This window comes from Triticum aestivum, chromosome 5A (genome assembly GCF_018294505.1).
Source record: "Triticum aestivum cultivar Chinese Spring chromosome 5A, IWGSC CS RefSeq v2.1, whole genome shotgun sequence".
NCBI lineage: Eukaryota > Viridiplantae > Streptophyta > Magnoliopsida > Poales > Poaceae > Triticum > Triticum aestivum.
In genome coordinates, this window is record NC_057806.1 from 408619150 (window position 1) to 408633742 (window position 14593).

The 14593-nt window shown below is 54.9% G+C and overlaps 1 protein-coding gene across 1 annotated transcript; it reads left to right on the plus strand.

Moving 5' to 3' along the window:
• Positions 1 to 6: 6 nt before the first annotated feature.
• On the plus strand, positions 7 to 645 carry LOC123107019 (protein ELF4-LIKE 3-like). Its single transcript, XM_044529030.1, has one exon. The coding sequence runs from the start codon at positions 64 to 66 to the stop codon at positions 424 to 426; it is 363 nt and encodes a 120-aa protein (XP_044384965.1). The 5' UTR covers positions 7 to 63; the 3' UTR covers positions 427 to 645.
• Positions 646 to 14593: the final 13948 nt, after the last annotated feature.

Sequence of the window (14593 nt, forward strand, 5' to 3'; positions counted from 1 at the left end):
CCTCCTCGGTATCCATCTTCCTCCCGCACGCAGAATTAGATCAGGGCGACCGGGCCAGGGAGGATGGAGAACAGCAGCGGCCGGGAGGTGCTTCCGAACGGAGGAGGAGCCGGGGGGATGGGCAACGGCGCGGCTAACGGGCGGGCGGTGCAGGCGCTGCAGCGGAGCTTCGCCGAGGTGCAGGTGATCCTGGAGAAGAACCGGATTCTGATCCAGGAGATCACCCAGAACCAGGAGTCGCTCGAGGCCGGTGGCCTCAGCCGCAACGTCGCCCTCATCCGCGAGCTCAACGGCAACATCGCCCGCGTCGTCGACCTCTACAACGCCCTCTCCTGCTCCTTCTCCAGCTCCCTCACCAACGGCTCCGCCCCCGCTGCCTCCGACGCCTCCAAGGGGGGCTACAAGAGGCCGCGCCCTGCCCAGTAGAAGAGACAGACCGCCAGCGCCCTCTTCTCCTCTGTTCAGATTTAGATTTCTGCTGTGGCCATCCATGGCCAGGGCTCAGCGGCAGGCAGATTTGAGACTTCCTCTTTTTTTTTTCGTTTTCTTCTTTGTTTTAGCGTTGAGCTGAGAGATATGGACATGGGCAGCTTGTTGTCAGAGATGAAACAAAGATGCAGGCAGCAGTGTGTGGCTGTATCAGTATGTATCTGTGTTTGTGTTTGTGTGTTGTATGGCCTACTGGCGCTGGTGTCTTTCTTTCAGGCCAGATCGGATGGAATGATTGCTTTGTCCTGTGAAGTCGGTTGGTGAGAGGAGAGAGAAGCGATCCTGCTACTGCTACTGCTCACCATCAGGGATCAAGTACAAGAATCTGATCCATGATGGACCTCCTTCACACATCTTCTTTTTCATCATGTGCCTTTATTTGGATCTTCAGAACTGACTAATCTTAACTCCATAGGATGCATTTTTTTTCCCAGGAAGCAAGCGCTTCAATCCCTGCAGAACTTATTTGTTCCGACCGTCCATTCTCAAACATGGAAATTCTCTGTGTTCTAGTTCGGTTATTTCTTCAAAGAAAATTTCCCGTGCTTCGAGCAGCTCAATATCCATAGAACACATCGAAATAACCCACATCGCAAAGAATTCAACTCGCATACACTTGCTTTTGCAAATCTTGCAGGTGCCAAACAGTTCAATTTCCATAGAAACATGGAAAAATCCCTCCAAACCTTTCAATTTCTCTAGAAACATGGAAATTCCGCCCACTCAGATAGTTCAATTCCCATAGAAACAAGAAGTACTTCTCTGAGGCGATGACGATGCTTGTAGTCGTCACTAGGTGATCTACGAATCTGGATGTAATTTTTATTATTTCTGATATGTGTTGTACTATCATGATTGATGATGAATAGATTGAAAATTTACCGAAAGAAAAAACTCCTAAGAAGCGGGTTTCTTGTAAACCTGAAAACGTCTCCCTTTTGGAGCAAAAACATGCCGTTCTTGTGGTAACGCACACATGAACAATCTTTCCACGCAAAGGCATCGCAAAGGGTGGAGCAGAGAGCGTGACTCCATTGCCATCACTCAAGCGGAGGGGATGGATGACAGCAGAGCAGGGCCAAAAGTTTTCGTCAGACACGCCCGTTTCAAGGCGAGCCGAGGACGCGCCCGGTTGTCGCTGGCCCAGAAAAAACCAAAAAAAACTGCCCCGGGCTTTCTCCTACTCACTTAACGCCATCTAAAGAAAAGCCTGCAATTAACGCCATCCAAGAAACGTCTGCATTTACGCAGTGCCGGGTGCCCCGGGCGGGTGGTCCAGCCGGGTGCCCCGGGCGGGTGGTCCCGGGCCGGTGTGGCGTGAGAGGCCGCGTGATCGCGCCGTCTGATCGCGCACGGTTTTTGGTTCGGATATATATCGGCCGGGAGCCCGCGCCGCGACCTCGATCGGATGCCACGTACTGCCGTGTGGGGCGGCGTACGAGACGTGCGGTGCGGAAGCGTTTTGCCGCACGGTATCTCGGCCTGGTTGGGTCTTTCGCATCACGATGGATCACGAGATGACTTTGTGTTGTTTCCGGTCGAGATCTGACGGATGAAAACGTGATGCGCGAGAAGGGCTAGGGGTCTTTGGTTGTCTGCATTGTTTTTTTTTCTACTTTGCATATTTGTCCTAGTTGAGGTTGATTGAGCAAATGCACGCAAAAAGTCATCATCTGCACATTTTTTTAGTTGTCTGCATACCCTCTACCCCAACTGCGAAGAAACACAAGTCATGTTGTTTGGTTGCGGGTTTGTTTAGACACAAACGCAAGTCAGACTGTTTGGTTAAATGCAACACATGTTGTGTGGTAACCTCCTTTTGAAGTGGTAAGCTTACCGGCTCGCTCGCAGGCAGGACAGAAATAGCAACCAGTTCAACATAGTGCCACATAATTAAACAGTCTTTAACAAACCGTTCAACGCTAGCAAACCACTCAAGAGTGAACTTTCTAGACATTCATGGCGAAGGCAACATCATCTTTCTTGCACTTCGTCACCACCTCGACGTTGTCTTGGTTGAAGACGATCACCTTGCGGGTGCCGGGAGTTAGCAGCTTGAAAGTGACTAGGTATCCGATCTTGATCTGGTGAACATTGGGGAAGGGGGCCCAACTTTGGTCAAGAGTGACCCTGCTGTTGATCACCTGGAGCGGCACCCTCCAGGTGTAGCCGGTGTTGGTCTTGAGCTTGAATTCCTGAGGGATGATGGGGAAGTGCTTGGTGAAGTTCAGTGGCATCGGCAGGCACACCACTACAGGAATGCCTAGCAGTGGTGGGCACCTAAATCCCAACAATGGCAGGCGAGGCTCTTAGGGCCGCCTGCCACTGACCTCCCGCCACTACTAACATGGTGATACACCCATTTTGCATCATATTTTTATATTGATATTTATTGCATTATGGGCCGTTATTACACATTTTGGCACAATATTTATGTCTTTTCTCTTTTATTTCACACTGTTTATACGAAGAGGGAGAATGCCGGCAGCTAGAATTCCGGACTGGAAAAGGAGCAAATCTGAGAGACCTATTCTGCACAACTCCAAAAGTCCTGAAACTTCACGGAGAATTATTTTGGAATATATAAAAAATATTGGGCGAAGAAAGTTTCAGAGGAGACCCATCAGGCATCCACAAGGGTGGAGGGCGCGCCCTACGCCCTGAGCGTGCCCCCCACCTCGTGGGCCACCTGGCAGGCCCCTGGTGCCCATCTTCTGTTATATGGTGTGTTTTGACCTGGAAAAGAAATCAAGAGGAAGCTTTCGGGACGAAGCGCCACCGTCTCGAGGTGGAACTTGGGCAGAACCAATCTAGGGCTCCGGCGGAGTTGTTCTTCCGGGGAAACTTCCCTCCCGGAGGGGGAAATCGAAGCCATCGTCATCACCGACGATCCTCTCATCGAGAGGGGGTCAATCTCCATCAATATCTTCACCAGCACCATCTCCTCTCAAAACCTAGTTCATTTCTTGTATCCGATCTTTGTCTCAAAACCTCATATTGGTACCCGTGGGTTGCTAGTAGTGTTGATTACTCCCTGTAGTTGATGCTAGTTGGTTTATTCGGTGGAAGATCATATGTCCAGATCCTTAATGGTAATTAATACTCCTCTAATTATGAACATGAATATGCTTTGTGAGTAGTTACGTTTGTTCCTGAGGACATGGGAGAAGTCTTGTTATAAGTAATCATGTGAATTTGGTATCCGTTCGATATTTTGATGAGATGTATGATGTCTTTCCTCTAGTGGTGTTATGTGAACGTCGACTACATGACACTTCAGCATTGTTTGGGCCTAGGGGGAGGCATTGGGAAGTAATAAGTAGATGATGGGTTACTAGAGTGACAGAAGGTTAAATCCTAGTTTATGTGTTGCTTGGTAAGGGGCTGATTTGGATCCATATGTTTCATGCTATGGTTAGATTTATCTTAATTCTTCTTTCATAGTTGCGGATGCTTGCGAGAGGGGTTAGTCATAAGTGGGAGGCTTATCCAAGGAAGGGCAGCACCCAAGCACCGGTACACCCACATATCAAATTATCAAAGTAACGAACACGAATCATATGAGCATGATGAAAACTAGCTTGACAGTAATTCCCATGTGTCCTTGGGAGCGCTTTGCATTATATAAGAGTTCTTCCAGCCTTGTCCTTTGCTACCAAAAGGATTGGGCCACCTTGCTGCACCTTAGTTACTTTTGTTACTTGTTACCCCGTTAGGAATTATCTTATCGCACAACTATCTGTTATCGATAATTTTAGTGCTTGCAGAGAATACCTTGCTGAAAACCGCTTGCCATTTCCTTTTACTCCTCATTGGGTTCGACACCCTTACTTATCGAAAGGTCTACGATAGATCCCCTATACTTGTGGGTCATCACATGGCATCAGTGACGGGTGCCCGCTCGCCAGTGATAGTGTTGGGGAACGTAGTAATTTCAAAAAATTTCCTACGCACACGCAAGATCATGGTGATGCATAGCAACGAGAGGGGAGAGTGTTGTCTATGTACCCTCGTAGACCGGCAACGGAAGTGTTGACACAACGTAGAGGAAGTAGTCGTACGTCTTCCCGATCCGACCGATCTAAGTACCGAACGTACGGCACCTCCGAGTTCTGCACACGTTCAGCTCGATGACGATCCCCGGACTCCGATCCAGCAAAGTGTCGGGGAAGAGTTCCGTCAGCACGACGGCGTGGTGACGATCTTGATGTTCTACCGTCGCAGGGCTTCGCCTAAGCACCGCTACAATATTATCGAGGAGTATGGTGGAAGGGGGCGCCGCACACGGCTAAGAAAACGATCACGAGGATCAACTTGTGTGTTTAGAGGTGCCCCTTGCCCCCGTATATAAAGGAGCAAGGGGGGTGTGGCCGGCCCTAGGAGGAGGCGCACAGGAGGAGTCCTACTCCTACCGGGAGTAGGACTCCCCCCTTTCCCTAGTTGGATTAGGACTTGGGGGGAAGGAGGAGAGGGAAGAAAGGAAGGGGGGGCGCCCCCTCCTTGTCCAATTCTGACTTGGGGGGGGGAGGGGCGCGCGGCAGCCCCTAGGCCTCCTCTCCTCTTCCTCCACTAGGCCCATTAGGTTACCGGGGGGTTCCGGTAACCTCCCGGTACTCCGGTAAAATGCCGATTTCACTCGGAACACTTCCGATGTCCAAACATAGGCTTCCAATATATCAATCTTTATGTCTCAACCATTTCGAGACTCCTCGTCATGTCAGTGATCACATCTGGGACTCCGAACAAACTTCGGTACATCAATATATATAAACTCATAATGTAACTGTCATCGTAACATTAAGCGTGCAGACCCTACGGGTTCGAGAACAATGTAGACATGACCGAGACATGTCTCCGGTCAATAACCAATAGCGGAACCTGGATGCTCATATTGGCTCCTACATATTCTACGAAGATCTTTATCGGTCAGACCGCATAACAACATACCTTGTTCCCTTTGTCATCGGTATGTTACTTGCCCGAGATTCGATCGTCGGTATCTCAATACCTAGTTCAATCTCGTTACCGGCAAGTCTCTTTACTCGTTTCATAATACATCATCTCACAACTAACTCATTAGTTGCAATGCTTGCAAGGCTTATGTGATGTGCATTACCGAGAGGGCCCAGAGATACCTCTCCGACAATCGGAGTGACAAATCCTAATCTCAAAATACGCCAACCCAACATGTACCTTTGGAGACACCTGTAGAGCTCCTTTATAATCACCCAGTTACGTTGTGACATTTGGTAGCACACAAAGTGTTCCTCCGGCAAACGGTAGTTGCATAATCTCATAGTCATAGGAACATGTATAAGTCATGAAGAAAGCAATAGCAACATACTAAACGATCGGGTGCTAAGCTAATGGAATGGGTCATGTCAATCACATCATTCTCCTAATGATGTGATCCCGTTAATCAAATGACAACGCATGTCTATGGTTAGGAAACATAACCATCTTTGATTAACGAGCTAGTCTAGTAGAGGCACACTAGTGACGTTTAGTTTGTCTATGTATTCACACAAGTATTATGTTTCCGGATAATACAATTCTAGCATGAATAATAAACATTTATCATGATATAAGGAAATAAAATAATAACTTTATTATTGCCTCTAGGGCATATTTCCTTCAGTCTCCCACTTGCACTAGAGTCAATAATCTAGATTACACAGTAATGATTCTAATACCCATGGAGCTTTGGTGCTGATCATGTTTTGCTTGTGGAAGAGGCTTAGTCAACGGGTCTGCTACATTCAGATCCATATGTATCTTGCAAATCTCTATGTCTCCCACCTGGACTAGATCCCGGATGGAATTGAAGCGTCTCTTGATGTGCTTGGTTCTCTTGTGAAATCTGGATTCCTTTGCCAAGGCAATTGCACCAGTATTGTCACAAAAGATTTTCATTAGACCCGATGCACTAGGTATGACACCTAGATCGGATATGAATTCCTTCATCCAGACTCCTTCGTTTGCTACTTCCGAAGCAGCTATGTACTCCGCTTCACATGTAGATCCCGCCACAACGCTTTGTTTAGAACTGCACCAACTGACAGCTCCACCGTTTAATGTAAACACATATCCGGTTTGCGATTTAGAATCGTCCGGATCAGTGTCAAAGCTTGCATCAACGTAACCATTTACGTTGAGCTCTTTGTCACCTCCATATATGAGAAACATATCATTAGTCCTTTTCAGGTATTTTAGGATGTTTTTGACCGCTGTCCAGTGATCCACTCCTGGATTACTTTGGTACCTCCCTGTCGGATTTCAGGTTTCGGCAGACCCTTGAGGTTTGAACATTGGGGTGCGCGCGGAGATTTCGCCTTCTACCTACTTGCACCCCTCCGCCTTGCTAAGATCTAAGCTATGGAAAGAACAGCACAAGAGACACAGGGTTTATACTGGTTCGGGCCACCGTTGTGGTGTAATACCCTACTCCAGTGTGAGGTGTGGTGGATTGCGTCTTGGGCTGATGATGATGAGCAATACAAGGAAGAACAGCCTCGCGAGGGTCTGTTCTTGGTTGGGAGGATGAACTGCTAGGGGGAGTTCAGTCACCCTTCTCTCTCTCTCTCTTCTCGATTGCGACCCTAGCTAGTTTCTGGGTTGGCCGATTCTGGATCCTCCCTACCCTGGGGGTGGCTAGTCCTATTTATAGGCAAAGGCCCTAGGCCTCTTCCCAAGTATTGAGCGGGAAGGGCGCCAACAATTGGCCATTTTGAAGGGGAACATCGGGTACACTTATCCTGACTAAAGTTGGTCCTCGCCTGCCAAAGGCTCTGGTGGTGACGCTGGCTTGGGCTCCACAATGACTTCCTTCCTGCCGTTGGACTGGTCTTGGTCTCGTTGCACCGAAATGGGTGCCTTTGCTTGATGCTCTCGCCTGCGCTTACTCCCGTTGCACCAAAGAGGAAAGGAGGACACTGCGCGGGCTGGCGCCCGCCTGGCGCCCTTGGTCGTCATGGCTTGCATCACGGGCACCTCGTGAGGTACCCCGCCTTGATCTCTCTGCCTCCTCGCGAGCCAACCTGATGTGGCCGTGCCTAAGGAAGCTCCGTGTCATCCGCCCCACGAGGCTTGGCCCCTCGCGAGGGTCTTGGGGTTGTGTCGATGAAGACGGGTCGTGCTGGGCCCCCTTTGAGCCATGCCACAGGCCGCAGGCAGGCAAGTCTGGGGACCCCCGTTCCCAGAACGCTGACAGTAGCCCCCGGGCCCAAGGCGCGCCCGGACTTGGCCGTGCAGGGAGGCGAAAGGACAAGGGCGAAGCGCCGCGGGCCCTAACAGCCTGCGGCCTTGGGCGCCGCGTGGCAGTTGATTGGACGTGGGCGTCTCCACTTCCCCACGGCGCCTCGGCAACTGCGCGGATTGGACAAGTCCCTGTATGCAAAATCAGGTCATAATTACCTGCGATCGTGGGGGGGGGGAGGGGGCGACGGTTGGCCCTCGCCGGCTATAAGTACGAATCGGCGCGCGCCCTTCTAGTTCATCCCCCCTTGCTTCTCCTTCTTCTTCATGGCCCCGTCGAGGAGGTTCTCGGTCGCAGAGAAGGGAAAGGCTTGCCAGGTTGAGCCTGCCTCTCCCCCGCCCAAGCGCGGCTGAGGGCGCCCTCGCAAACATCCTGTGGCCACCACGGCAGCTCCCCGCGGCCGCGGAGATGATTTCCAGCATGGTGACGGGCGGACTGCTGCGGCTGGGGGATGCGTTTCGGTCGCGCGTACCCCTAGGCCGCGCTTTCGCGCGGCAGAGGTGCTGCCGGAGTTCGTTGTGTGGTCGGCGGAGCCGACTAGCACCCGACTTCCGCTTCCTTGCTTCCTCCTCGGCGAGCTCCCGGCCGGCGCCCAGGGCGGCCTCTGGCTCCAGGCAGACGGCTGCTGCAGCCGGGCCTCATGGGCTTCACTGGAGGTCTCCGCAGCCGGGAGCCTGGCCTTGGCCCGCGGTTGGCAGACGTTCGCCCGCGCGCGTGGCTTGAGTCGTCGGTGCACCCTGCACTTCAAGTTTGACGGTGACGCCACCCTCTACGTGAGGGTGTTTGGGGAAGATGGTCACCGCGCAGGGTGCTGCCCTGAGGACGACAACCGCGGCCGGGAACCCAACCCCGGCGATTATGGAGAGGATAGCGCTCGCGCGATTGGCGGCGCTCAGGGTTCCCCAAGCTTCACCAGTTCTTCTTCAGGCGGCGACTCTTCTAGCGGTGGCCGCGGTCGAGCCTCCACGCCGTCGTATCTGCTTGGGAGGTGTCAGTGTGTCTGCCCGCCGTCGCGCATCGGTGAAGCGCGAGAGGGAGTCTGCCTGAGCGCCGGAGGCAGCTCGGGTCTTCCCTACAGGCCGGTGTGAGGCGAGCTGCGCCTGATTTGTTCTTCCTTTTCCTTTTTCCTGCGTAAAAAGACAGTAGTGTGGAGCCCCGCAGGGGCGTGTTTGGGTTATTGTTGTTAATCGTCGCTTTGCTTCCGTTATCGTGCCTTCCGGCTATGTGCCCGCGCATGGGTAGTTCCCGGCGCCAGCCGTGGGGGGGCGACCGACCCAGGCCCTGTGTTTGTGTCGCGGTGCCCGTGGGGCATGGACTGGAGGGGTGCTCCTGTAATGGACCCAGGTCGCGAAACCTTTGAACGACTAGGACAGGAACTCTCGCGAGGGCGCTCGGCTGCCCCCCTCGCGAGGCCTTGCATAAGAGAAATCGAGGTAGGAGAGTGAAAAGTCGAAGAACCACAAGCCAAAGACGGCAACAACTTCAATAAAACTTCGAATGAGAACGAACAAGACAACTACGAAAAGCAAATGAAAAAGCCACGTCCGGCACCTAATCTAGTCTTCGACGTCTTCTCACCAGGGCGGAGCTAAGTGCTGCCACTGGGCGTGGGAGGGAGCCCCAGGGCCTGAGGCCGACGCTCCTGAGACTCCGGGGCGTGTACAACCCCAACTCATTATTACGTGAGAGTGTCACGGGCGGCAAGCTTCACAGGCGTTGGCCTTCTTCACAGGCTCCGGGCCTTTTCCAAAACGCGACAGCTTCACAGGCATTCGCCTTCTTCACAGGCTCCGGGCCTTTTCCAAAACGCGACAGCTTCACAGTCATTCACCTTCTTCACAGGCTCCGGGCCTTTTCCAAAACGCGACAGCTTCACAGGCATTCGCCTTCTTCACAGGCTCCGGGCCTTTTCCAAAACGCGACAGCTTCACAGGCATTCGCCTTCTTCACAGGCTCCGGGCCTTTTCCAAAACGCGACAGCTTCACAGGCATTCGCCTTCTTCACAGGCTCCGGGCCTTTTCCAAAACGCGACAGCTTCACAGGCATTCGCCTTCTTCATAGGCTCCGGGCCTTTTCCAAAACGCGACAGCTTCACAGGCATTCGCCTTCTTCATAGGCTCCGGGCCTTTTCCAAAACGCGACAGCTTCACAGGCATTCGCCTTCTTCACAGGCTCCGGGCCTTTTTAGGGGTAGAACCTCCGGAGGTGCTAGATGTTCCATGTGTTCTGGACCGGCACCCCCTCCTGAGTCTCCAAGCGCGCGCAGTCGGGCCTGGAAACATGAACAACCTTGAACTGGCCCTCCCACATGGGAGAGAGCTTGTGTAGTCCCTCCCTGGAGAGAACCCGCCTGAGCACGAGGTCTCCTACCTCGAGAGTTCTCGGGCGGATGTTGCGGTAGTGATATCGTCGCAGTGCTTGTTGGTACCTCGCCGCTCACAGCGTGGCTTCTCGGCGACGTTCCTCCCCCAGCACGAGGTCCATCCCCCGCATGGCGTCCTGCTGCGCCTCATCGAACGCCAGGACCCGCGCGGAGCGACGTCTGACCTCGTGAGGGAGGACCGCTTCGGCTCCGTAGACCAGGAAGAACGGGGCCTCTCCAGTTGGCTTGGTCGCGGTTGTGCGGATGGACCACAACACGGACTGAAGCTCGTCGTACCAACCTCTGCCGCAGGCCTCCAGCTTCTTCTTGAACGTCCTGGTCTTGAGGCCCCTTAGGACCTCTGCGTTGGCTCGCTCGGGCTGGCCGTTGCTTCGGGGGTGCGCCACCGAAGCGTAGCATATCTGCGTTCCAAGGTTAGCACAGTATGTTTTGAAGAGGTTACTGGTGAACCGCGAACCGTTGTCCGTGATGATGCGGTTCGGCACCCCGAACCGGCTCATGATGCCCCTGATGAACTTGACCGCGGAACCCGCGGGGATGGTGCGGACGGCCTCTACTTCAGCCCACTTGGTGAACTTGTCCACGGCGACGTAGAGGTAGCGGTAGCCCCCTGGTGCCCAAGGAAATGGGCCCAGGATGTCCAGCCCCCAGACTGCGAATGGCCATGAAAGGGGTATAGTCTGCAGGCCTCCTGCCGGCTGATGGATCTGCTTGGCGTGGAACTGGCAGGCCTCACAAGCTTTCACTAGTTCGACGGCGTCATTGAGTGCGGTGGGCCAATAAAACCCACTGCAGAACGCCTTGCCGACGAGGGTCCGTGATGATGAATGATGTCCACAGTCTCCGCCGTGTATATCTTCCAGCAGTTCCTTTCCTTGCTCCCTGGAGATGCAGCGCAGGGACACATTGTTTGGTCGCTTCCGGTAGAGCTCTCCATCCTTGATGCAGTATGCCGTGGCCTGCCGTGCCACACGCTTCGCTTCCTCCTCCTTCTCCAGCAGGGTCCCTCGTGTTAAGTAACTCCGGATCTCCGTGATCCAGCACCCCTCTTGAGGTTCCATCGTCAGGAGCAGGCGTGCTCCTAAGGCCGGGCCACAGACCGGGGCTCCTGAGGCAGGTGGCTGGGGGAGCTCCTCCCGAGGCTGAGCCGTGTTTGATAATGACGACAAGGCTGAGGGCTTGAAGAGCCGCTCCTCGAAAACGCCAGGCTCCTGAGGTAACTGCCTGGACGCCCGTTTGGTGATGTCGTCGGCGTCCTGATAGGTGCCACAGGGCACATGCTGCAACTCCAACCCCCAGAACTGCTTCTCCATCCTGCAGATCTCCGCAAGGTAGGCTTCCATGTGCTCATCTTTCAGATCGTACACCTTGTTGGAGAAATTGACAAGGAGCTGTGAATCGCCCTTGATGGTGAGGCATTTCACCCCCAGGGCAGCTACGGCCTTCAAGCCCGCTATTAAACCTTCATACTCCGCTATGTTGTTGGAGACCTTTTCACCTTGCTGGAAACTGAGCTGTACAGCGTAGTAGAGCTTGTCCTGAGTGGGCGATATAAGCACCGTCCCAGCCCCAGCGCCATGCTCGGAGAACGCCCATCGAAGTACATGACCCAGCCTTCTGGCGCCTCGCTTCCCGGGAAGAGGGACCGATCGTCGTCGGCCTTGAGGCCTGGTGCCTCCATCCATTCTGCCACAAAATCCGCCAATGCTGCTCCCTTGATGACTCTGGTCGTGCTGAATTCGAGCTGAAACGCTTGTAGTTCTATGTTCCACTCAACGACCCTTCTAGCTGAGTTAGGGCTCCTGAGCACTCTCTCTAGGGGGTATGACGAGACGACCTTGATGGGGTGACCCTGAAAATAGTGTCGCAGCTTGCGCGAGGCCACCAGTAGCGCGAGGAGGAGCTTCTAAGGCATGGGGTACTGTGCCCTCGCGTCCCGCAACACCGTGCTGACAAAGTACACTGGGTGCTCAATGAGGTTGGGTGCGTCAGTGCTGGTGGCGCCCTTCGGAGACCATGGCGCCTCCTGAGGCGATGAGGCCTCCTGAGGCTGGCCATCCGGGAGAGGGGCCTCTTCCGCCTCCGGTGCACTCCTCTGCGGCGGCTGATCCTCCTCTGCTGTGGTGGCGGTTTTTGTGGGCCTTCCTAGTTCCTGTTTTGCCTTGTCCCGGGCTGCTGCTGTGGTTTTGATTCGACGCTCCTCTCTAACCGCCACCAGAGCTGCACTGGCGGAGTAGAGAGTGGCGGCGAGGTAGAGCACCAGGGGCTCTTGAGGGCGCGGAGCCACCATGACCGGAGGGTTGGTCAGGTATCTCTTGAGATCCTGGAACGCCTTGTCGGCCTCTTCGGTCCACTCAAAGGGCCCCTTTTTCTTCATTAGCTGGAAGAAGGGCAGCGCTTGCTCCCCCAACTTGGAGATGAAGCGCCCTAGCGCGATCACGCGCCCAGTGAGCTTCTGCATTTCTCTGAGGGTCTTTGGCGGGCTCATGTCCTTTACCGCCTTGACCTTTTCCGGGTTAGCCTCGATGCCTCGGTGGGACACAAGGAAACCCAAGAGCTTGCCCGAGGGGACTCCGAACACACACTTCTCTGGGTTGAGCCACAAGTTCACTGCGTTGAGGCTCGCGAAGGATTCCTCCAGGTCTTGTATCAGGGTCCTGGCCTCCCGAGACTTCACCACAATGTCATCGACAGAAGCCTCAACATTCTTCGCGAGCTGCGGGCCTAAGGTGATGTGCATCAGCCGCTGAAAGGTCGCCCCTACGTTACGCAGCCCGAAGGGAATGCATGTGTAGCAGTACACTCCACACGGGGTTAGGAAGGCTGTCTTTTCGACGTCTTCTACCGCCATCTTGATCTGGTGATACCTAGAGAAGGCATCCAAGAAGCATAGCAGGTCGCATTCCGCGGTGGAATCGACGATCTAGTCGATGCGGGGGAGCGAGAACGGATCTTGCGGGCATGCCTTGTTGAGGTTGGTGAAGTCGACACACATGCGCTCCTTCCCTCCCTTCTTTGGCACAACGACAGGGTTGACCAACCAATCCGGGTATCGGACCTCGCGAATGACCCCAGCGGCTTCTAGTTTGCGGGTCTCTTGGACGATGAAGGCCTGCTTTTCTGTGGACTGCCGCCTTGCCTTCTGCTTCACAGGGCGCACGTTGGGGCACACGTTGAGGTGATGCTCGATTACGCTCCTAGGAATCCCCGCCAACTGGTCAGGCTCCCAAGCGAATACCTTCTTGTTTGCGTGCAGGAACCCGACCAGGGCCTCCTCCTGCTCGGGTTTGAGGTTGGCGCCTATGGTGAAAGTGGCGTTGGTGGACCCGTCCTCATCGACGGGTATCTGCTTGGTTTCTGCCTTGTCTTGGGTGAACAATTGTTTCTTCTTGGCGGGTGCAGCCCCCTTGGGCTCGGGGGTCTCCGAGTCGGCGGGCTATGCCGACGCCTCCGTCTTGAAGGCGAGCTTGAGCACTCACAACGCGTCTCCGGTGTCCCCGTGCATGGTGAGAACACCGCTGCTCCCGGGCATCTTCATGAGGTTGTACGCTGGGTGCGTCGCGGCCATGAACTGGGCCAGCGCTGGGTAGCCGAGGATGGCGTTATAGGGGAGGCCGATGGGGGCGATGTCGAAGTCGACCAGCTCCATGCGGAAGTTGTTGTAGGTGCCGAAGGTTACTAGGAGCCGGATCTGTCCCAAGGAGCTGGACGATCCGCCCCCAACGCCTGAGAAGGGCCGGCTGGGTTGCAGCCGTTCCAGGGGTATGCAGAGGAGGTTGAAGGCCTCAACCGAGAGCACGCTGAGGCCCGCACCGCCATCGATGAGAGTTCTGGTGATGGCCACCTGGCAGATGGTGGGTGTGCACAGCATGGGGAGCGCACCCGAGTAGGCCGAGTTGGAGGGGTGGTCCTCCAAGCTGAAGGTTAGGCCAGCCTTGGGCGCCGCCCGGTCCGAGAGAGCCCCCTGCTGGGTGGAAGCGGCGCTGACCCGGCGGATGAACGGCTTGACGTGGTGACTTGTAGGCGGCGCATGCGAGCCGCCCAGGAGGGCTGCGACGACCGGGGGTGCTGGTGTAGCTTGGTGGGCGGGGGAGAGGCCGCAGAGCTCTTCCCAAGAGGCCACGGAGGCTGCCGGCAGGTGGAGCAGCCATGCGCGCGGAGCGCCGGTGAGGGCCATGGGGAGCCAGTTGGCCATGACCCTATCGTCACCTCCAGCTTCGAGGATGGCCTCCTCATACGCCAGCAAGAAGGCCAGCGGATCAGTCGAGCCGCCATAGCGCGGCGGCGTCGTTGGCTTGAACTGGTCCGGCCACCGTACCCGTTGCAGGGCTGGGGCCAGGGCTCGGAGCCCCCTGGCCCCCGTGCTGGAGCCGGCGGCCGGAGCAGGCAACGCGCTTCTCATCGCGAGGCAGGTCGTGGCGATGGCGGAAGGGAAAACTCCGGTGCACCCCCTACCTGGCGCGCC